The 21,913-nt window shown below is 44.8% G+C and overlaps 1 protein-coding gene across 1 annotated transcript in view; it reads left to right on the forward strand.

Moving 5' to 3' along the window:
- Positions 1-21,913, forward strand: part of LOC104462925 (PH and SEC7 domain-containing protein 3-like) — a gene marked incomplete at its 5' end in the record, with an annotated part of 66,656 nt that overhangs the window by 17,165 nt on the left and 27,578 nt on the right. Inside the window, one exon of the mRNA XM_010075076.1 lies at positions 15,780-15,823. Coding sequence (XP_010073378.1) covers positions 15,780-15,823 — 44 coding nt within the window. The remainder of the gene's footprint in view (positions 1-15,779; positions 15,824-21,913) is intronic.

A 21,913-nucleotide genomic window follows, 5' to 3' on the forward strand; every position in this document is an offset into this window, starting at 1 on the left:
TTCTTTGATCTTCTACCCACTGATCTGCGTGAAATTTAAGTTCTGTGCTGCAACTCGAGGTAAGGAGGAGTAGGAATATAATTTATACCATATAAAAAAAAAAGAGAGAAGAGAAGAAAACATTACCAGTTTTAGAATTATTGGTGTATAAATATTTTGATATTCTGTGCTTCTTTTTGTCATTTTTCAAATAACATTGGACTATTCTCTCTCTGACCCAGCTACACTGTTTTCGTTTAAGCAAGAGTGCTAGGTTGCTCCTTAGATTTTTATTTTATTTTTCCCTTTTTCCTGTGTTATTAAATTGAACATTTAGTTTGCTTTTTGAGGTCGTGCTTCCTTGGGTGATGATGTATTCCTGAGATCTTGGTATAAACTGGGGGCAAATCCAAGCCACTTATTTTCTGCCCTGCTGATAGATGGGTCCCGGCAGGAGTCATGAGGGTTAGGAAAGATTTCTCCTGCTTTTGGGGCAAGACAGTACTCCATAGGTACATGCATTTGTAAAGGAAAGAGATGTCAAAGGTTATGCCTATTTCCCTCCTTTTGCACCCTTCTTCCACCCCCCTTCCCCGCCAGCTTTTTTCCCTTTTCCCTTTCCCCTTTTCCTTTTTGTTGTTGTTGTGTTTGCTGTCTGAATCAGAGGGAAGCATTGAAGGGTGCTTGTTTTTCTTTTTTTATGCACATCTCTGGGGGAGGCTGGGTGGTGAGGGGTTTATTTTGGTGTTGTTGGTGCTAAGCATGCTCCCTGCAGAGACAGAGGCAGGGGTTGTTGGCAGCTGATCTGAGGGAGTTGGTAGGCTTTGCACCAGTGCTTGGTTCACTTCCTGTGGGTTTCTTTCACAGCTGTGCAGAATTCTAGGGTATTGGAGCTTTTATTGGTTTAAGGTGCTGCTGTTTTCTATAGCTTCATTTGGCAGCTTTGACGTAAGGCTTGATGGTCTGTGTTAGTTGGTGCCTGCTACGTGACTTGCTTAATTTCTGTCAGCCCTGTTGGTAGTAGATGATAGTACCTGAAAGGAGGAATGCAAGAAGAGAAACCTTTTCTCCTGGAGACTTTAGTGCTTTGCCAGGAAATGCAATAGCTAGGCAGTGACACAGAGCTGTTTTCAGATACGCTGCAAGGAAAATTAAGATGGGTAATGGCATCTCTTCACTTGCAATGCTATTCAGGTTAAAGGAGGGAGGCATGGTTTCTTTGCATCCTTGTTATTGTCAGAGAGCTTGTTTTCATTAAACATGTGGTCTCCCACCATTCTCAGCAGGGCATTTATCGTAGGAGTGGTTCCTTTAGGCTCAGTATGCAGCATGGATCCCAGAGAAGGAACAGTGATACCAGGATTCATTTGGTCTTCCACTAGCCAGTATGGTTTTGTCACTCTTCTCGTTTTAGGGGCTTACTGATATGAAAAGCCAGTAGTAAAAACTTTCGTCTGTGACTGCAAGCCAGCTGGTTGTGGACATGCTTTTAGCCTGCTTCTCGTATAAAATAAAACATACAGAGTTCAGTTGCCCTCATGGGGTTATAGGAGCAATGCTTGTGTTTTTCTGGTGCTATGAGTTGATGTGCTTTGCTTCATGGTTGAGGTGGTTTTAGACCACATGCTTATACAACTACAATAGCCTAGTTGACATGGAATAGCTTTCTGGGCTGTAGTAATTTGACTGCTTTCCATTGTAAGGAATACTTTCCGTATTGTTAGAGAAATCAGAGTTGTCCCCAGGGATTCCTTCAGAGCCTATAGCACAGGTATATGTACTACAATATAAACAATAAGAAAATGAAAAATTATTTCTCAAAGACATCAACAGATTTTTTGCTGGTAAATTCAGATTGGCGTAAAACCCAGCATCTCCATAAATGTCTGGTAATAATGTACTGTGGTTGGTGGACAATAGGAGTCTCTCATGGGAAAGCTAGGAGAATTTTGGTTAATAATTTTGAAATTTTCTGTCAATGTCCGTCATTCCCCCACCGTACTTGCTGTTACGCTGTTAGGGTTCCTGTTCACCTTGTTGCTTATGCAACATATGTAGAAATAAAGCGGTTGCTCTAGTATTTCTGCTGTTTATGGGGATGGCAGTTGGAGATATTTAGATTTAATCTTGATTGTCAGCTCCCCCTGGTCAGCAGACCTCAGAAATCATTATCTTAATATCACAGGAATGTCAGCTCAATAATGTTAGTGTTGAATAGTTGTTGAGCCCTAGGTCTGTAGCCATCATGTATGAGTAGCTTATCCAGCAGAATTAACTTTCTTCTCCCTGTCTGTTTTGGGGAGAAGAAAAAAAAAAACAAGGATGAAGAAAGCAATCTTACAAAAAGTTTAATGTTGTTTATTTAGCAAACAGTACTTAATAGCAGCATTAAATAGTGACGCTTTTCAGTGATACACAAATATGTTACTGGGTCTTAAGAATCATAGAATCATTAAGGTTGCAGAAGACCTCAAGGATCATCAAGTCCAACCGTCAACCCAACATCACCTAACTCACTAAACCATGTCCCTAAGCACCACATCTACACGTTTCTTGAACACCTCCAGGGATGGTGACTCCACTTCCCGGGGCAGCCTGTTCCAATGCCTGATCACTCTTTCAGTGAAGAAATTGTTTCCAATATCTAGCCTAAACCTCCCCTGGCGCAACTTGAGGCCATTTCCTCTTGAGAGTATATTTTAGGTAGTTGATATGTGTGTGTTTATGTATTTTGTTGGCTTTTGTTGTTGGTATTTTTGTCACTGGGATCAGGCTTAAATGATGCTAATCGATTCTTGTGGCTTTGTGTGAGGACATTGGAGTTCTTCAGACACAATAATATAGTCCTTGGGTTTGGTCCCTAAAAGCCAGTGTTGAATTTAACTTTGAATTCCGCAGCTTTTCTTCCTGTGTTGTTGATTTGCTGGATGACATTAGGAGAACCAAGCAAGGACTGACTACATTTGGCCTTCCAGGGAAACCTGGCTGGTGGGAGAAAGCGGTGGGAAGCAGCTTATTGCGTAGGGAGTTGGAATGGCTGCCTGTTTCATCTAGGAGTGATGTAGTCTGCCATAGTGCCTGTGAAAGGTGAAAAGACTTGTGTGGCTTTAAAAGGGTGAGATGGAGGTAATAGGAGAGACTCTGTTTTTCTCCTCCTGCATCTGTTTTGGCCCAGAGTTTCAAATTCTCCTGCTGGTTTGTGGTTTGCTCCTTAGAAATGCTGGAAGGAGAGGATCATAAACAGGGTCACCATCCTTTCAGTCACCCCAGTGGTGTCACTGGGCTATTCAGTCTAAATACTGATGGAACATCTGCTTTCTGCCCCTTTCCCACCACCTCTTTGCTGGCCTCTGATCAAGGGGAGGAGCATGGCTTTTTAACACACCTGGAGGGTCCCTGGGTGTGGACAGCTTTGATTTTTCTGGTATTGCACAGCCATATCAGCCTCTCTTTAAAAAAAAAAAAAAAAAATCTGTCCCCCTGTTTGTGTTAACAACTTGCTTCTCCCTGTTGCTCAGTTACAGACAGAAATCAGTTCTGTGTGTAATTTCTAAAATGGTGGGACTTCTTGAATATTGAAGAGTTGTCTTTCCCCAGAAGAAGACAGTCACTGCGTACACAGGGCTACTGGCTCAGTCAGGAGCACAAGACCGAATTATCACTTGCAGATGAAAAGCAGGGGCACGGACAAAATCTGAGCTGAATCCCTGAGCTGAAGACATTTATGGCTTCAAAAGCATGATCTCAGGAGGCTCTGTTTTGGAGAGTGTGAACTGAGAGAGAAGTGTTTTTCATACTCCACTGGGGAAAAGAAGAAGGAAAAAAACAATTGAACAAGATGCAGCCTGTCACCTTTGGGGATTCAGACTGTTGCTTGGCTACAGCTGGATGAGACCTGTTCCTGTCCTGCTTGAGGATCTGCTAACCTCAGCTCAGAGGATGCTAGGTGGAGAACTGCTGCACTTAGGCAGTGGCGATGGTGCTGTGCTGTGAGCAACAGAAGGGAAATGTTGCTGTGATTCAGCCTAGCTTGTGTTTAATAATGAAATTGCTCTGTGTAATTCACATTGTCCTAGGTTTGCATGTGATATTTAGGGAATGTAATTATTTCAGATGTGTTGAGGGTGCCTGGGGAGGTGGCCTTATAAATCCAAGAGCACGAGTAATTGCTAGGCAGGGGTCTGGTAGGATAGGGAGTGCTTTGTGGCCATTTATGTAGCACCTGTTGGGACCTGCTGCTTAGCTCATCTGGAACTGTTTGATTGCAGTGAAAACTTCCTCTAAGAAGATATTTTATTTGAAAAGCTATTCCTCTAGCAGTGGATAATTTCAGATGTGTTAAGTAACATAAAACCTTTTCTGGGAAGGGACACAAGTAACTTAGAGCATGCAATTGCTTGTTGCCAGAGAAGGGTCTCCTGTTCCTTCAGGTGCCCTCTAGCAATGACAGGTTTGTAAAAAGGCTGGAGCACGTCTGGCATTTGATGTTAATGTGTGAGGTTGGGGTGGGCTTGCAAAACTCGGCTGTTGTGTAAATGAGAATGCCTTTTGCTTGTTTGCCCCGTGGGAAGAGGTCTGTACCTCAGGGAGGACAGAGGCAGGGTCTGTGGGGAATCTGAAGTTTGTCACCCCAGGAACAGTTTTTATATTTGTATTATATTTAGGTCCCTAGTTCCCTGTTCCGCTGGCCCTTGCCCTTCAGCGTGGTCCACACGTATTGCAATCTGGGCAGGATTTGCGTCTGTAGTGTCCTTGGGGGTCACGCAAGCAGAGGGTGACTGTTGACTGAAGGGCTGCTGCATACTGGGGAGGCAGCAATGTGTTTTACAAGCAAAAATGCACCTAGAAAGATAATGTGGATGTCTAGCCATTTGCCCACTAAGGAGGTAAATCAGTCCTCGATTGCAAGAGGCTGTGGAGGTGTACCCAGGGGAGAAGACCACTCAATTTAACTGCTTCTTATCTACTCCTGGGAGCTGGATGACGCATGACATAGGGTGAGCAAACTTGCACTCTGTCTTAATGTGTCTTGGCTGACACTGAACGGGACTCGGGTGTGAATGGGGGCTGGAGCCCCTTCACCTGCCTTTCAGCTGCCTGACGTGTTTCAGCACAGAATGTTCACATGAGTGTGCCTGGGCAGCCACCCCTTGTGCCTGGCTGTCAGCGCAGACTTGCAGCTCCCTGTGTGTCATGGTGGGAGTGGGACAGGAGGTTCTGGTGTCCTCTCCTCCCAGACCGCAGCCCCATTGGTGCTGGCTGTGCCCTGCCTGGTGGTCTGGAAGGTTGCTCAACCCAGTGGTAGCCCACAGTGAGGTCCCTGTGCTGCGCAGCTCCTCGTGATCCCTCTGCACAAGCTGTTTTCCTCTTCTGAGTTTAGGATGATGTCCCTGTTGTCCACCTCTGCCTTGGTGCTTGCATGAGCTGCTCCCCCTGCCCCGGCATGTGCCAGCAGCTGCCACGACCCGGTGCTGAGCAGAGCAGAGATCTCTCGCTCTCTCATTGGAGCAGGTTGCCATGGCAATGCACAGTCTGCTGTGCTCTGGGTCTCCAGGAGCCAGAAATGATGGTGCTTTTGCAACATTGAGGTAAACATCTCTCTTTTCCCTTACATAGCGCACCCACCCCTGGTAAGAGCGTGGCTGCCATTGGCGCCAGCCTCCCCTCACCCCCGTGTGCGGGATAGCAGCTCTCGGTGCCAGGAGTGTGCCTGACCTGAGGAGCCAGCCTCCCATGGGTTGGAGCGGTGCCTTTGGCATGCGTGGGCCATGGCACTGGCCCTCCTGTCGCTGGGCAGCATGGGTTTCCTGCAGGGGAGGAACAGGGTGCTGCTCGGGAGCGGTATTGCTCGCGGGGCCGGTCTCTGGAGCGTGTTGTGTGTTCATGGAGGGGTGCGGCTACAGCAGTTCTGGGTGCTGAGGCGGGAGCCGGGTCCCCAGCTCCTTGCTCACAGCTCTGCCACTGGTTTGCACTGGTCACCTCTTTTCCCATAAGCCCCTCTTAGAGCATGTGAGTGGTCTTGCTTTCCCTTGCCATCTGGGAAGGCACCCCAAGGACTCTGGCTAACGGGTGCAAAAGTTGTGGAAATTTGCTGGGGCATCTTTCTGGGGCTTGCCAGAACTTCGCTATGGTGCTGTGGGCTTTCACTTGTTTCTCCAGTGCTTTGGGAATCCATCTGTACTTCTCACATCCATAAGCCTGTAGCTGGCAGGTGATTGAAGACTCTTTTTACGGTGTCCTTTGTTATTGCAGGCAGTAATGAGCATAGCAGGCTGTTGTAGGCAGGGAAGTGTGGCTGTGTAAACTGAAAATGAATCTTTTGCTTTATCTGCTGGCATTTGTTCCAGCATCTTTCTCTCCACCTCTCTCCCTCTCACTTTTGTTGTATGAGTGAAGGGGGAGTCGATGCTGGAGAGGGGAGTGGAGCAGGGGAGGAGTTTCCATCAGCCTCTTCTTTTTCTTTTTTTTTTTTTTTTCCTCCCTGTCCAGTGACGTGAGCAATGCCTGGAACAATCAGGCTGGCTCCAAACAGTGCCTGAAGATGCTGGAGAAAACAGCCTAGTGCACTTTAAGCAAACACTGATTGCTTGAGCCTGGGCTCTCCAGACGTAATCTTTTGCGATTCCTCTGCAGGGGATTGGGAAGTGCCATTAGCTTTCTTCTCCCTGATCCCATACGCTCACTTTTGGAAATGATTGGAGTTAACAGTGTTCAGAGCACCAGCAAAGTCCGGGTGAGAGCCACAGGTTCGGTGAAATATTCCCGAGAAGAATCTCTCTGGCGGCAGTCCCATCGGTCAAAATCTATGAAAATCTCCAACTCCTCTGAGTTTTCTACTAAAGAAAGCAAGGTAAATAACTAAATGTTCATACTGTTTCTCTTTGCTAGGAGTGGAGGTGGTGGTGTTGAAAAGGTTACACTCTGCAGAAATTAAGGGCTGTGGATGATCTGCAGTGGTCACAGAATTGCTGTCAGGTCAGGAAAAAAAATCTCTAGGCTTGAGAGACTTAAAGGTGATAAAGGTCTGGTGTGTGATAGTCATTGAGTCTTAGGGGAATGGCCTGTCACCGAGCTTGGTGCAATAGTAAACAGTGAAAACTTGCTAGTGAGGATGCTAATCAGAGCTCTGCTCTCCAGAGAGGTGCAGGAGTTGGCAAGTGATGTCCTTGGGATTATCCATTTAATGGGAATGGTTTTCCGTAGAAAACCAGTTTTTGCTCCTTCTCTGCAGCTCTGTGGTTTAGTAGGTGCGGGTGCTAGGTAAAAATATCATATCACTTGCATGCATGATTAGATATTGTCATCGAGTATTTATTAGGAAGGCATCACTTGTACATTTACAGGAATACATTAGTGTATTGTAGCAGTCAGTAGCACAGGCTGTGCCTAGCTGCATCTCTGTGCCAGTTTACGGGTTGTGTGGTATTTCAGAGCCTCTGCGGAGCTTTAATCACAGAGTAATGCAAATAGAAATAAATTAAGTATTTTGTTCTGTCTAGTTTCAGAAGCCTCCCTTTTGAGGGTCTTATTGACCATAACTAAGAAATAGCATACTGCTAAGGTTACGGCAGAGAAATAGCATGGCCATAATTCTCTGGCTGTTGCTGATGCAGTGTCTGCTACTCCAGCAAATGCCAAAGTACAGGCTACATCTTGCAGGTGCTCTGGGACCCTACTCTTATGATCACTTTCACCCTAGGCGTGGGAGTAATTGCACAGTATTAATTGGGAGGATTTATGTACGAAAACTCTCTGCGTATGGTGGAAACTCAGGTCTTTTGACATTAGGTGAATCACTTAATCTCTGTACCTCTGTTCCCTCTCCCAGGTTTTGTGTCCACTGTGTATCCATGCTGCAATGTTCTTGAGGCAGGGACTTTCTCCCAGGGATGGTGTCTGACATAGCTAGCTGCTGCCATAATGAACACTCTGTGGGATTCACACTTCTGCTTCCTGAGTGCTGTAGGTTGTTGAGTGAAGGATACCCACTTTTCCTCGTGCCTAGCTCGGTACATTGGGAAGCGTACTGTAGCTTTGGTTTTGTTTGTAGTGCTGTTCCCTTATTTCATACAAAGGTATTTGTGTCTGTGGAACATCTAAGACTTGTAACAGCTGTGTTACAGAGGGCTGAGAAGATCCCTATGTGCCCATCAGTGATGTCCTCCCAGTAGACGAGATGATAAGCAGCTCTGACACTGATTGGTCTTGTGATTCTGGCCAGCCCTGTTCTTTCCATATGTCTGTTCCCCCTTCTGTTCTTTGTCTGCCCCTCTATTTTGCTAAGATTTCACTGATTCAGACAACTGATTTATCCTTGAGCTTTAGCTCTTCTGTTGTGTTGCTAGAAGAGACCTGTAAGTTGTTGCCAATATGTAGCATTGCAGAGCAGGTGTTTTTATCACTGTAAGTCTGTCATGAAATGTCTTCACTTCTGGGCTGGGCTTTCTGGACAGTGGTGCCACATAGATCCCCTCAGTCTCAAGCAGGGGTTGATTTGTAACTTGTCCTCTTCCATGTTTCTGTGGGTGTGTTTTTCCCTTTGTGTCTGGGCTGCCTGGTATTTCATCTGCTCCCCCTACAAACTAGTTACAATCCTCAGGACCTGTTTCTGTGACTGCTTCAGCTGACTTAGGGCAGGAGACAGATTTAACCCATTTGTGCTCAGAAACATACTCCTCTGATACTTTGCACTTACATGACTGGGCCTCTTTTGCTGAGCTAGAGGGTATTATATATCCTCATGCTCTAGCCAGTATGAACAAGGCACCAACATGGTGCCTGTCTAGGAGGTCTGCATGCTCCCAGTGTCAAAGAAGCTGGGTATCCCAAGGACCCACCATCTCCCTGAGAAACATCAGGTAGTGCTTCTGTGCACGTGTATATACACACGTGCATCTGTACGTATACAAGCTCCACTAGGTGATGTATCCCAGGTGTGTGTTATAGGTAGGTATCACAGCCTCAGGCCAGCAGGAGAACCTATGGAAAGGATGCTGTGATTGATGCACTGTTGTTCTTGGGAGAGAAGGCTCAAACCCAGGCTGCATACAAGGTGGGTCAGAGGACCTTAGGATCATCCGTGTGACCCAGTGTGCTCAGCAGTCACTCCTCCTGACAGACTCTGTTTTCCCATAGCCGTGGACTGAATTGCAGAGTGCCTGTGCCGGTCCTGCCGGCAAATGCACAGGGCCAATAAAACAATTTCTGAAATAGGCTGCGTAGATGCTCCACTATCAAGAAACACTTCTGTAGCCTTTTCTCTGTTCATCCATAATAATTCAGTATGCTGTCTTTACCAGTAACACTGATGAAACACTCCGGCAAGTACAGAATATATCTCTTCTAGCAGCCCCTATGTATCAGTTTTACAGAGGATGCATTTCTTGTGTAGCATGAATTTCTTGGCTCTTAGGAGCTAACCATAGTTTTCTGGTTTATGATGATATATCTGGCACAATCTTTCCTTCCTTTTTTCTTTCTTCCCTCACCCCCCTTCTCCATACAAACCATATTTTTAATGAGGAGTTTCTCTTAGAAACGTTCTCCTCCAGTTGGTGACGCACTTGAAATTCCCTGGGTGAAATGATCTCCTTTCCTTCCCCCTAAAACATTCCTATCAACCCTATCTCCACCCACACCAAAACAACATTCATCGGTTCCATATGCTGCTGAACAGCTCTGTGCTGTTTTATGAATAATGTATGCTGGCTTGTTAGAAGAACGTTTGTTGTACAAACCAGTGGAATTTGAAATCGAGAGCGATATCAGCAGACATGCCATGCCGTGCACTAGCCCACGGGCTTCGTGGGGTACTACTCTGACATCCTCGCTGCATCCTCATCAGAAGGGGGAAAATGTGTGAGACATCAGAGGCATTTGGGTTTTGAGCCTGGCAAGGAGCTAAAGGTGCTCAGTGATCACAACCCTCATCCTCGCCTCCCCAGATTTTAGGGATTCACGCAGGAGAAGAGGGCAAAATTTCAGGATCTGGATTTTGGGGGAGGGTGGCAAATAGGAAATGGTAAAGTAGCGTAGATCTGTATGCAAGCAGCAGTTCTGGGGAAGGGTCAACCTTCAGGTAATCACCTAAACAGCAAACCAGGAGTCATGTATAGCAGTGTGTCACACCCCATCTAAACCTGGCAGAAGGCAATGACAGAGACACACCCAGGTCCAAAGGATGGGCATGTTAACACCTATCAGGGCTGCATGCAAACACTGGCCATGTCTGGTATCTGTTGCCTCTGCAATCTGTTTTATTTTTATAGGGTTCTGCTAGTTTTAGTTTTTTTCCTCCCTCCAACAAAGCAGGTGGGAGCTGGGGCTGGAGCCTGGGGGCAAAGCTGATGATCCAGTGGTGAGTGACTGGGGAAGATTCTGAACTTCTGACTGAGCACTTCTGACTGCAAAGACAGCACCTCTTTGCCCAGAGGTTGTGGCTGGGGCTTCCTTGGCTGCCTGGCATCAACTGTGCTGCTGCCAGCTGAAGGCGAAGAAATGTCCCCAGGCAGAGCTTCTTCGGACAGTGGCTGCAGGGGAGGGTGGCAGGGGCGTGGGTCAGAGAGCACAAGTGCACCCCTGTCCTGGGGGCTGCAAAAGCTACCTGATGCATCTCCTGTAATGGTCAGATGGTCATTCCCCCACCAACAACTCCAGAAATCAGGGGGAACTGGGTGTGAGCAGAGCACCTGGGAAACAAGAACTGGAGAAGACAGTCTGGGTCTTCCCTGCTGGCTCTCTGAACTTGGTTTTTGTTTTGCCCGTTTATCTTATCATGGCAGGCATTTCTGTGGTGTGTTCCTTTCCCTCTTGACAAGCTTTTCTGTATGGGCTAGTGTGTACAGAAAGTCAGTAGTCTGCTTCAAGAGCCAGCCCTATGTTTCCTTTCGAGGGAAGGGCTTGCACAGTGCCCCGGGACCTTTTCAACATCTTGCAACCTGCTGGCCAGGCTTTGGGGACTGTGTGCCTACTTGTGACCTAGATTTACCGAGATGGATATTTGGGTAATTCATTACATCTTTGTCCCAGTGTGCACACCTGGTTGTGCCTTCCTTTTGTTCACTGCTTCTGTGTGCAGAGGCTGACTCACAGCATAGCTGACAGTCGGCAGGTGCCTGGAGCAGCCTGTTTAAATAGATCCAGTGGTTCATGCATGTGACAAGGTTTTGAGGGTGGGGAGGATGGCGAGTGACCTTTTTTCTTGGCAGCTTTGTAAAATAAACAGGAGTTTTCAGAAGCACTCCCTGCATAGTTTCGCTTCTCTTTCCAATTGGAATAAAAGTACCAACTGGTGAGAGCTTGTGAAAATCTGTACTTTTCGTTGACCTACCTGCTTGCCAAAGGGAAAATGGGGATGGAATTCCGCGGCTTCTTACAGAGTTTCAGGCTTCCCCTTAAAAAAGGAAGTGTAAGGTTCTTGTGCCGTTTATGAACAAATACAAACAAATCCCATGTTTTTTTATACTGCAGTCTGCTAAGGGTCAAATTGGAGCTGTAGGAAACAGCACTGGAGTTAGGAGAGTGTCTAGGATGATGCTTGCTATTCTGTTTGATGCAGCAGTTAATTTCTTTTATTCTCACTTCAAAAGTGCATTTGTTTCCCCAGGGAGCTTACAGCGGTGCTGGGCCTCAGGTGTGGTGGACCCAGAGCTCAGCAATTCTCAGAAAAGGGAAAGCTGTAAGGAGTAGGTTTCTGCAGTCTGGGTAATAGAGCTTAAGAGTTGAAGCAGTGAAGTTGGATGCTGCTGAGTAGTCAGTAGCTGGTGGTTTGGACCCTGCCTGCAGTAGCCTTGGGTGCGAAAAGAGATAGGAAGTCTCTCCCCGTTCCAAGTGGTATTGATACAGCTTGGAAGATGAGACCCATGCAGTATTCATTCTGGTATTTCCTGCTCCTGGTCCAGCCTCCAGTTTTCTGGCTTAGGTGATGGATTTGACAAGCAATTCCAAGGCTAGCAGGTAAGAAGCTGTGATTGTTGTCAAACTGTAGGAGTACTTTAGATCAGAGCTTTTGTTTTTCGTTTCCCAGAGAGAAAACATGAGTTAATAAAACCTGTCCTTGCAGCTAGTTAAGTATGGTGAGAGTCATGTCCCTGCCATAATCTCTGATCAGCTTTGTCGCAATTTAGTGAAGCATTTAAGTACTTGTCTCCAAGTTTGTTTGATTTAATCATACTCTGGAGAAACGTCTGCTGAAAAGAGCTGCTGTCTGCATCAGGGCGTTGGGAAACAGCCGTGAAATAAATGACGGTGTGGGTGATGGTCTGTATGTGTCTGCTACTGGTTGCAAAACATGAGAGGAGGAAATTTTTCTTCTCCAGATCATGTGAGAGCCCAGTAGACATCAGGAAAATGTTAATGCTTAAATTGCTTTGGAGAAGGAATGTAAAGCAGCTCTTAAAGGCTGGTGAGTATGGCAGCAAGTGTGCAGCGTGGCAGCAGTCTTTGACAGAGACGGGGGCAGGCATGAGAACTCAAGTGTCTCCATCCCTTGGGAGGTCTACTGACTGGGGTCTCACTGCTCGGTAGACACACCGAATCTGACCTGTATACATCTGCCCAGACTGTGGATACTGTCTAGGGTTTTCTCTTTCATTTTTGTAAATAGCAGTGGCTTTCTGAGAGACTGTATTTGATCCTCTGTGGGGCACACTGTGTCCTTTGTCAGATGTATGCCATATGACTGGGTTGGTGTCTGTTACTCCCTAAAGAAGGAAGATAGTCTGGCTCATTAGTAAAGATCGGGACAAACACATGTCACTTTCCACAAGGCAAAAGCCTGGGGCATTTGTTGTTCCCACACCAATCTGGAGCGCTGCTTTTCTGTGTCCTGCTCTTTGGCTGTAGTGATCCCTAGAGATTTCCTAAGCAGCAAAATCCCATAAAAAGCAGCACTGCACAGGGCAGGTGTTCATTTTCAGAGGTCATGACCCAATCTTGTAGGCATTTGGGCCAGAGAGCAGCAAAAGGCATTTCTGATACCCCAGGCCAGGTTTTTGCTACATTTCAAAAGCTCATTCAACCATCTGGGAAAAGAAATGCTGCTTCTGAAAAGTTCGAGAGGCAACTGGGGAAAAAATGCAGCCTTTTTGCCTTATATGTGGAAGAAGCTTCCTGGCTCAAAATGTAAGAGAATATTTTAAGTATAGTAGGAAGAAAAAGACGAGTCGAAGAACAACAGGGGGGCTTTGGCCAAATTGTTAGAAACATGGTAGCTTCTAATAGAAAATAATTGGATGAACCTGGGAATCAGTGTCAGCTTCAGCTTGTGAAGGAAAATGGTGATGAGTCTAATTCTGGTGGACTGCTGGCCGCATAGGAGGAGAAATGCTAGCCCTTTCTTTTGCTTTCTTCCTGCAGGGTGGTGTTAAAATCTCTTGATAGCTCTCACCTGAAAATTAAGCAAAGTGCCTATGAACCGCCAGCAAAGCCCTTCCTTCACCTTTGTCTGGCTGTTTGCCTTTGGATCCCAGTTCCTTATACAAGTTTGGAGAAGATAGGCTAAGTAGAAATAGACAGTGAAAACTCCAGAGTTGGAAATATTTCATCATATTGCTGTGAGCAGTGCTGCAAAGCCCTGTTAGTGGTGGGGACCTCTGTCTGCTAGCTCAGTGTAAGTAGAATGCGGGTGGTCAGATCTGTTCTGTTGCTCTGGGAAACCTACTTTGATGGTACACTGTGACTAAAAGTTGTGGTGTGTGTAGCATCAGAGTGAGGCGAGTTGTACCCATATGTTTGACCTACTTGTCTGTTGTTCAGTCAAGCAAATTTTCACAGAGCTGGCTATTAAGGATCTTCAAATAGACTGTGCAAGATTCAGAAAGGAGCCAGTGGATTACAGGATGAGCTGTGGGATATGCTTATAGGATTCTTGTTGCAAGTTCAGCTGTGGGATATGCACAAGGCTACTTTCAACTCTTCAGTTTTTGAAATTATTTTTGTTTTGGGTCAGAGTTAAGGCTATTTAAATGCTAATGTTTCTGTTGAGTGTGCCATAGCTATTACAGTATGTGATTTTCGGGTTTGTTCATACTTGATGTGCTACTTTTTGGTACTCATGTGGATCAACAGTTCTTCTACACGTGTGATGGGTTTGCCTTTGTCTGGGGGCCAAACCACACACCCTCTCACCCAATTCCCCCCACCCGAGGATAGGGGAGAGAATTAAAGGGGTAAAGGGAAAAAAGGACTCATGGGTTGAGATAAGAACAATTTAATAACTACAATAATAAGGAAAATAATAGTATATACAAATATATAAATGAGTGATACACAGTGATACTGCCCCCCCACCTGATGACCAAGGCTCAGCCTGTTCCTGGCTAACGATCCCAGAGCAGGGAGAGTCCTGAAACCGCACTCACGAACGGAGATAACAGACCGAGTGTCCCAGACCGAGAGCTGACCAGGGTTGGGGGGGAAGGCCTTAGGAGAGGGACCACCTGGAGCGAGATGACCCAGAGCCAAAGAGATTCGGAACCAAAAGAGCTGATCTTCCGGAGGGTCCTCACCTATATACTGGGCATGGCGTGTATGTTATGGAATAGATTATTGGCCACTCTGTGCCTCAGTCCTGAACCTAAGATCAAATCCTAGGCTAGTAACTGGGGCTGTGCTCCCTCCCAGCTTCTCCTGTTTGCGGACAGCCAGAGAAGCTGAAAGAACTTGGCAGCCACGTAAACATCACTTTTTATCAGCTTTCTTCTGAGCACAAATCCAAAACACAGCCTTTTGCTAGCTATTATGAAGAAAGTTAACTCTGTCTCAGCTTAACCCAGGACAACGAGTTAACATATTTTGAGCCTGTGTAGGAGTTATGTGCCAGAGGGAGTAAATCTAACTATGTATATAAGGTAAATTACAAATATGGATTATGCGAATCAGGGACATTCCATACCAAAATACTTCACTTGAGTCAAGTGGCCTATTTGAAGCGCTCCATTAGCTTGTAGTAATAGCAGGCATTTATCCATTGTATGCATCAGCTACGGGAGGGTGGAAATCAGATGCACTTACCCTAGTGGTGTACCTACTGCCTCTCAAAAGAAGTCCATCCCAACTGTCTGATATCCAACTAGGCTTAAGTCAGCTTACAGACCCTTTTCTTTGTGGGCTGCTATCAACAACAGAGTTGTGACCTTTGGTGTCAAACCTACTGGCATCTTTCCTATAAATTCAGAGAGTAACAATGGTAGCATGCAGCAGTCCAAGACATCGATCTTCAAGCACAAAAGCTGCTTATTGTTTGTTTTCTGTTTTGCCCTTAGAAATGGAATGTGTTTATGTTTGGTTGTGTGACTGTGGAAGCACCCAAGTGTCTGTGAGGCTCAGGGGCTTTGAATAGCTATGCTGACATAGTTTTACAGGTAAGCCCATATGGGGAAATCTTTGCCCCATTGAAGTCAGTGGCAAAAAAATCTCACTGACTATCAGGAGTTAAATTGGACCTTGAATTTCAAGGCTGTAGTCTTGTAGCTTTTGCAAATTTAACAGGGCTATTTGGGAAAAAAAAACAACAAACCAAAACAAAACCAAAAAAAACCCAAAACAAAACCAAAAAACCCAACCAAACAAACCATAAAACCCAAAAACCTTATTGAGAAAATGACTTTAATCTCAAATCCTGCATTCTGATATTTTTTGCTTAGATGAGACTTCTGCTCAAGGCTTGTGTGTTACCATGAGCAGATACGGTACTTCCTTAATCAGAGACAGCTCTCTTGCTGGTGAAAGATAGAGAACATGTTAACGTATGTGTAGCAGGGGTCAAACAATAACCCCATCTCCTTTATCTCCCTTTGCAGGCCCTCTACAATTCAATCAAGAATGAGAAGCTGGAATGGGCAGTGTAAGTATACTGTGTAAAATTAGCAGTTTAAAAATAGTACCCATATAATAATCTGTTTATACATCTTATCTCACCATGTGAGTGGGCTCCAAAGCCTGGAGAAGATAGCCAGGGTACGTAATGAGTTTGCTTTTCTGTTAGAGAATGATGTGGCTATTCTGCCTCATCTGTTTCTCCAGAAAGGGGAGTTGTTAATGGTAGGAGCCAACTGAATTTGTAAGGAAAGAGGATGTTTCATTTAGTAGGGAACTTCAGCTTAAAAAGAGAAATTAAATCCTCTGTTGTTCTATGACTGCATAAATAAAACAGAAGTTGACTTCTCTGTCTTTCGGTACATTGTGTCAGAACCACGCAATAGAAACACACGTCTTGGATTGAGTTTCCTGCTGTTGGTTTACTGTCTTGGTTTGTCTCCTGAATAACTGTGGATAACTTGACAACAACCTAATGTGAGAGATGGTAAATTGGACAGAGTCTAATATGCCCTGTCCTTAGCTGCTTTTGACAGGCTAACACTTGTTAACTACAGAAATACTGCAAACAAGAAAGAGCTTCAGTTTCTGATTGTGTTGAATTGACATTTCTCTGTGCTTAGGTTTTATGTGGTCTAGGTATGCCAGCAAAGAGTAGAAGGGTCTGCTTTAGATTTTTCTGCTTGCAGAACAGTGGATTTTGGTGTAAAATAAAAGAATGGTGTCTTTTTATCTATTTTGGCCATACAATATGTTTACCTGTGTGGATTTACATACCTGAAACCTCATGTTCTTGAGAACAGTGTATGTCTGTGATGCATGTTCCTGCACCTTTTGTGTTAGAAGTCCTAACAACTGCCATAGGTCTTGCCAGCCCATTGGCTTCTGATCTTCCTAGTTTTAAGTTCATCATCTGCAAATTAATTTCTTGTCAGGGTGTACAACCTCACTTACAAAGGCTGCTGGTTCCAACTGGGATTGCAGCCCCTGTTCAGAAGTGTGTTAGATAATGTCAGGAGTGGTGAGGAAGGTGTGCTGGTAAGGGGAATCACCAAGAAGTGCTACCTCTGATGAGCCTCATAAGAAGCACAGTGGAAGACATTTTCCCAGGCCATGTTTGGGACCTGGAATACAGTGTGTGAATCCTAGATGCCACAATGCTAGACCTGTTTGCAAGATGCTCTCTCACAGGTGCTTTAGACCCAGAAGAATCCATTATGTGACTTTCTTGATGTCAGAATTTTCCTCCAGATCTTGGCAAGAGACCATACTGTGTCTAATACACTTGGGCAGCCTCCAGGTGGAAACGGGCTCATGCCTGGCTCTGCTCCTGTGAGCTTCAGTCAAGGTGATTTATGAGATAGCTTGCTCCTGTATAGGTGGTAACTGCTTCGGCATTTACATAGTCCAGTCCCTATTCCTTGATAATGAATTGTTTGTGGAAAAATTGCAAGCAGGCTGAAAAAGGGAGAAATCAGAATCCTCTTTAAATAAGGCTTTGGGATGTGGGTGTAAAGCAACCTTGTCCATTTGTCCATTCCAATCTGAAACTCAGACAGATAACTGGGACTGATGTGACAATTACTTTGCATGCTGCAAAACAAAGCTCATTCTGGGCATCATCAAAGAAGTTGTGCCTTTACCTTTAGGGCTGAGAGTGCTGTCCGGAAGAGAGAGTGTGGAGATGTCTCTCCTTGTTTACAGAGATACACGGTTGGTGTAATCACCCTAAGGAGCCTCAGGACTGCCTGAGCTAGAGGGGGGAGGCACATCGCTCTCTTGCTCTGCTGTCATGATCTGCAGAGAAACGTGGATAGGAAGGGGACATGGTCAGTTTTGCTGTGATGGGACTGAGGAAGATCTCCCTCCTTTCCTTTGCTTCCCTGATGCAGTTGGCTGGGGAAGAAGGGGGAGGTAAGGCAAGGGTGAAAATAAGTCTACAAAACCCGGAATAAGCTGCCTTGTGATTCTGGCACATTGAAGGAATGCCTTTCCTCCAGACAGAATCCCTTTGAGGGTCCAAGACTCTCTCTTATGAGCTAAGCAACAGTTTAAGAGCATCTCTGACAGTACATTATTTGATGGATTAATGACTGTCAGTAAGTTCATAGGCAGGGGAGGGTAACATTGATATGTAAGATCGGGGAAGACGGCATCATGATCCTTATCTTGTGAGTGTGAGCTAGGTTTGTCATCATCCTAAATGGTTTGTTGTTCGTTTCCAGTAGAATTCCAGTCTGATCCAAAGCCCACAGAAAGAAAAGGCTACCATTGATTCCAGTTTTGTAGTCAAGAGAAGTGGCACTGTAGTCTGCAGATGCACTCCACAGACTTTCAGTAGCAGTGTTCATTTATCCTTCATGAACAGGGAAGAGTGAGCACAGCTCTGGAAAACAGAATTGTATTACAGTTCTTTTTCTGCAGTAGTTCCAGTTTCAAGTTCCCCAAAAGGTTAAAAGTGAATCACAAACCAGGATCTGTAAAATAAACAGATCTGACCTCAAATTTACCCTGAACTGGTAAATGTGAGATCCTGAATGCACAGTCTTACTCCACACTGCATCCCCCAGATTTTTGGGTTACTTTTCACAGTAGAACTGCCAGAAAACATTCTCATTTACTTGGCATGCCATTTGCTTTGCTTGCTGTTTCCTCTTGCCTGCCTTGTTCAGTGTTCTGGAAGGAAAGAGAGTAACAGTATGGGAAAACCATGAGAAATACAATTATTGTGTCTTTTGTCTCATTCCATACTGCCTCTCTACTGCTTACAATTCTGGATCTCTCCTGTCTGTTGGACTGTGGTTTATTTCTTTGAACAGCAAGTGAAGCACTAAGTAATGATTAGACCTCTCTGAAGTCATTGTCAGAAGTTCCTACTGACTGTAGTGCAGCCATGTGCTGTTTCATCCAGTTAGTCAAATGCATCTTGTTTTCAGTGTGCTAAAGGTCACTAGAACCACCCCAAGAGTGCATGTAGCCCCAATAATTGTGTCATAATTTCTCATGCTGCTTGAATTTCCCTGGGGGACTTGATATTTCAGTGAGATTTTTTTCATACTCAAATGGTAAACTGTTGTTCTTTAACCTTGACATCACTTGTAAGATGAAATGAATTCAAGATCCTGTGAACATGAGTGGTGAGATTAAAAAGGTTGGATTGTTTAGTTGGAAAAGGGAGCACTGAGGAGAGAGGCCTGAGTGTATTTTTTTCAGTGTATAAAGGCTGTCACAGAGGAGAAGGGTGTGAATTATTCTTCACACCCGTTGCAGGTGAGCTTGTATTTGAAACAAGGTATGTTTGGGTTAAACATTAAAAAGCTTTCTAGCAATAAGCCATTTAAACCAGAGCATAGATTTGCCTGGACAAGCTATGGAAATGCTTTCACTGGAGGTTTCTGTGAAGGTTATTCTGTCCAGAATGGGTAAGGAAGAGTGGATCCATCCTTAGAGGTAAAGAGATGGATTAGCTGACCTCTTAACATCCCTTCAGTCCCATTGTCTATAATATTGTTGCCCAGATTTTGTAGATGTTTCTCATCTGTTGTCTTTTGCACCGATCATCATAAGCTTTAAGCTGGAGAAGAAAAATTAATTTGATTTCAAAGGCACCAGAGCTAAATATGTTTTGTTTGCATGATGTCTACATGGAAGTGTGGTGGTGAACATTATTGTTCTTCATTGCTTGCAATATTATGTCTACTTTCAGTTAAAGGTGATAGGAACAATAAAATCATCATCTTAAAACAGGCTGAATGGTGATCTAGAATTAACCTATAAAATCCCAAAGTGCTGCTTACAAAATTGCAAAAACCAGGTGGCTGCATTTGAGCTAGTTGTGTCCTGAAAGCTTTCTCTCAGCAGGACAATGCAATTTGCAGGAGAATCACTTGGTTTTTGACTAGTTGATGATGCAGTTTTCTTTGCAGAGAAGCTTAGAAGTAGACATGATATATTCTTTTTTCTTTTTCTGGACTGCACTGAAAAATCATCGCCTTCCAGCCAAACGAAAATAGGTCTTTGAGACAGTGATGGTGGAAAAGGGCCGCTGCCAAATCCTTTGTGTTTCCTGCGGCAAACTGTGATGCGGAGACCGGGGTGGTTATAAAGATGTCTGTGCTGAAACTCACCTTTTTCTAGGTCAAACCCAGAAATCTCTCCCTGTTCTAATTAACTCTTTGTCTCCCAAGTTCTAGGATGCTTCCTGTTGCAACTTCATGACTGGTTTTAGAGAGGGGTCAGATGGTAGTCGCCTGGCTCTCCTTTCTTCTCTCCTCCCTTTGGGAAAGATGCCAAAACTTCTCTCCACTAGTTTCTCAAGTGAATTTCCTCATACAGATGCTATCAGTTCCACAGATTAATGTAATTATGTTACAAATCTGAATTTTTTTAAATACCAGTTTTTAAGTGGATAAACCCAGTCTTTTGCCATATCATGGAAGTTTTCTATTTGAACAAATGCAGAGATGAAGCAGACTTCTTAAAAATGAAGGGCTTGACCCTGTCTTTCCAGCTTAGTGGCTTCAAAGTTTTCCAAGACAGAGCCTCAAATCAGACCGTAGAGTGTACAGGAATGTTTTTGTTTTTTTTTTTGCTAAGAGAACCGGATGGTGTCTTTTTCCCTGGAAGAAAAAAAAATGGCATTTTCTTGTGTAGGGTCTTTCTGGGGAGAGGCAAAAATGTATTTCTACACCAAAACGGCAACAACCACATTTTTGCGTGTTTTTCATATCTGCATGCTTAAAAATAAAAGGCAAACTCTTTTTGGTTGTCGGTGATCACACATTTGGGAAGGAAAACATTGCTGTTTCAGTGCTGTGTTTCCAAGTGGTAGAGCAAGCAGATCCTGGCTTTGATGTGTTGGTTCTCATGGGCAGCCAGTGCCCTAGTTACTGCTCTGTCTGCGGGTCCTTTTCCAAAGAGACAAGCTGAGGGACGTTGAACTTGGTTTTGGGAAACCTTGCAAATCATCACATGTAGTAAACAGTCTTGGAGAAACTCTACAGGTGGTAGCCTTTCCCCGTCACCAGTACCCTGCAGAACAAACACTCCAGTAGGTCCCATTTTCCGTCCACAGAAAGTGGGACCTACAAGAGGGTTCACAGCCATCAGCTCCTTTGAGTTGTCAGAGAGGGGTCACCAGGTGAATCACTTCCAAACCCAGAGCCAGGAATGATCTCCCTCCTCTGATCAAAGACAGAAAATCTCTTAAGACTTCTGCAAACCTAAGTGGACCCTCTTGATGGTGTTTTGCTAGTGAAATGTATTTTAGAACCGACATAGAGTTTTTCCCCCAAAGGCACAAGGATTGTGCTATTTCCTGTACCAAATGGAAAGGAGAGGCACCAAGCCTGCCCCTGACAAGGACCTGAGCTCTACCTGTGTGACATTAGACCTATGACTCTGAACATACCTGCATAGAGGAACGACCCACTGATTCTTATCCATGCATCGTCACTGGAGGCCTTCGCGCTGGGGATGTTAACAGGACTTGAATAATCTCTGAGAGCCATCTGCTGATGAGGAGGTTACAACCCCCAGCTAGGCTTTCAAACAAAGATCAGTGTTCAGGGGTATGCGTCCACAGGCCAGATGAATTTTCTGTAGCTCGTCCTTCCTGCAACTGCACCCTACAGGCTGGTGAGGAATAAGCTCAAATCGTTACATTCTTGGTAAAGCTTATCCAGGACTGATCTATTAATCCAGCTTTGGAGGGTATGTTAGCAAAGGCTAATACCTGACTGTTTTTCCTACTTTGGAACTGCTCCAAATCGTCCTGCTATCTTCTTACGCTTGACCAGTGAAGCAACATGAAGTATTTGAAGAAGTGGGTCCCAAATGCCTTAGCTTTATTTCCACTGGTGTTTCATATTCAAGATCAGAGGGAGACAGAGGTTCCTTTTAGTCCTGTTTTCTCAGCTGTTCATCCATTTCTTGTTCTCTGTAGTGAGTCCCCCTTGCCTTTCTGGTTCCCTTTGTTGCATCTTACAGACTGGCTTGTGCATCTTGATCTCGTGCATCTTGTCAGAGCACTCAGCTCTCACAAGTCCCTGAGGCTTCCGAGTCTCAAAGATGTCCTATTTTCAATGATAGATTAAAGGATCAGTTAAAGGTTTGTTCA

Source organism: Pterocles gutturalis, unplaced genomic scaffold, assembly GCF_000699245.1.
Source record: "Pterocles gutturalis isolate BGI_N339 unplaced genomic scaffold, ASM69924v1 scaffold6222, whole genome shotgun sequence".
Classification (NCBI taxonomy): Eukaryota; Metazoa; Chordata; class Aves; order Pterocliformes; family Pteroclidae; genus Pterocles; species Pterocles gutturalis.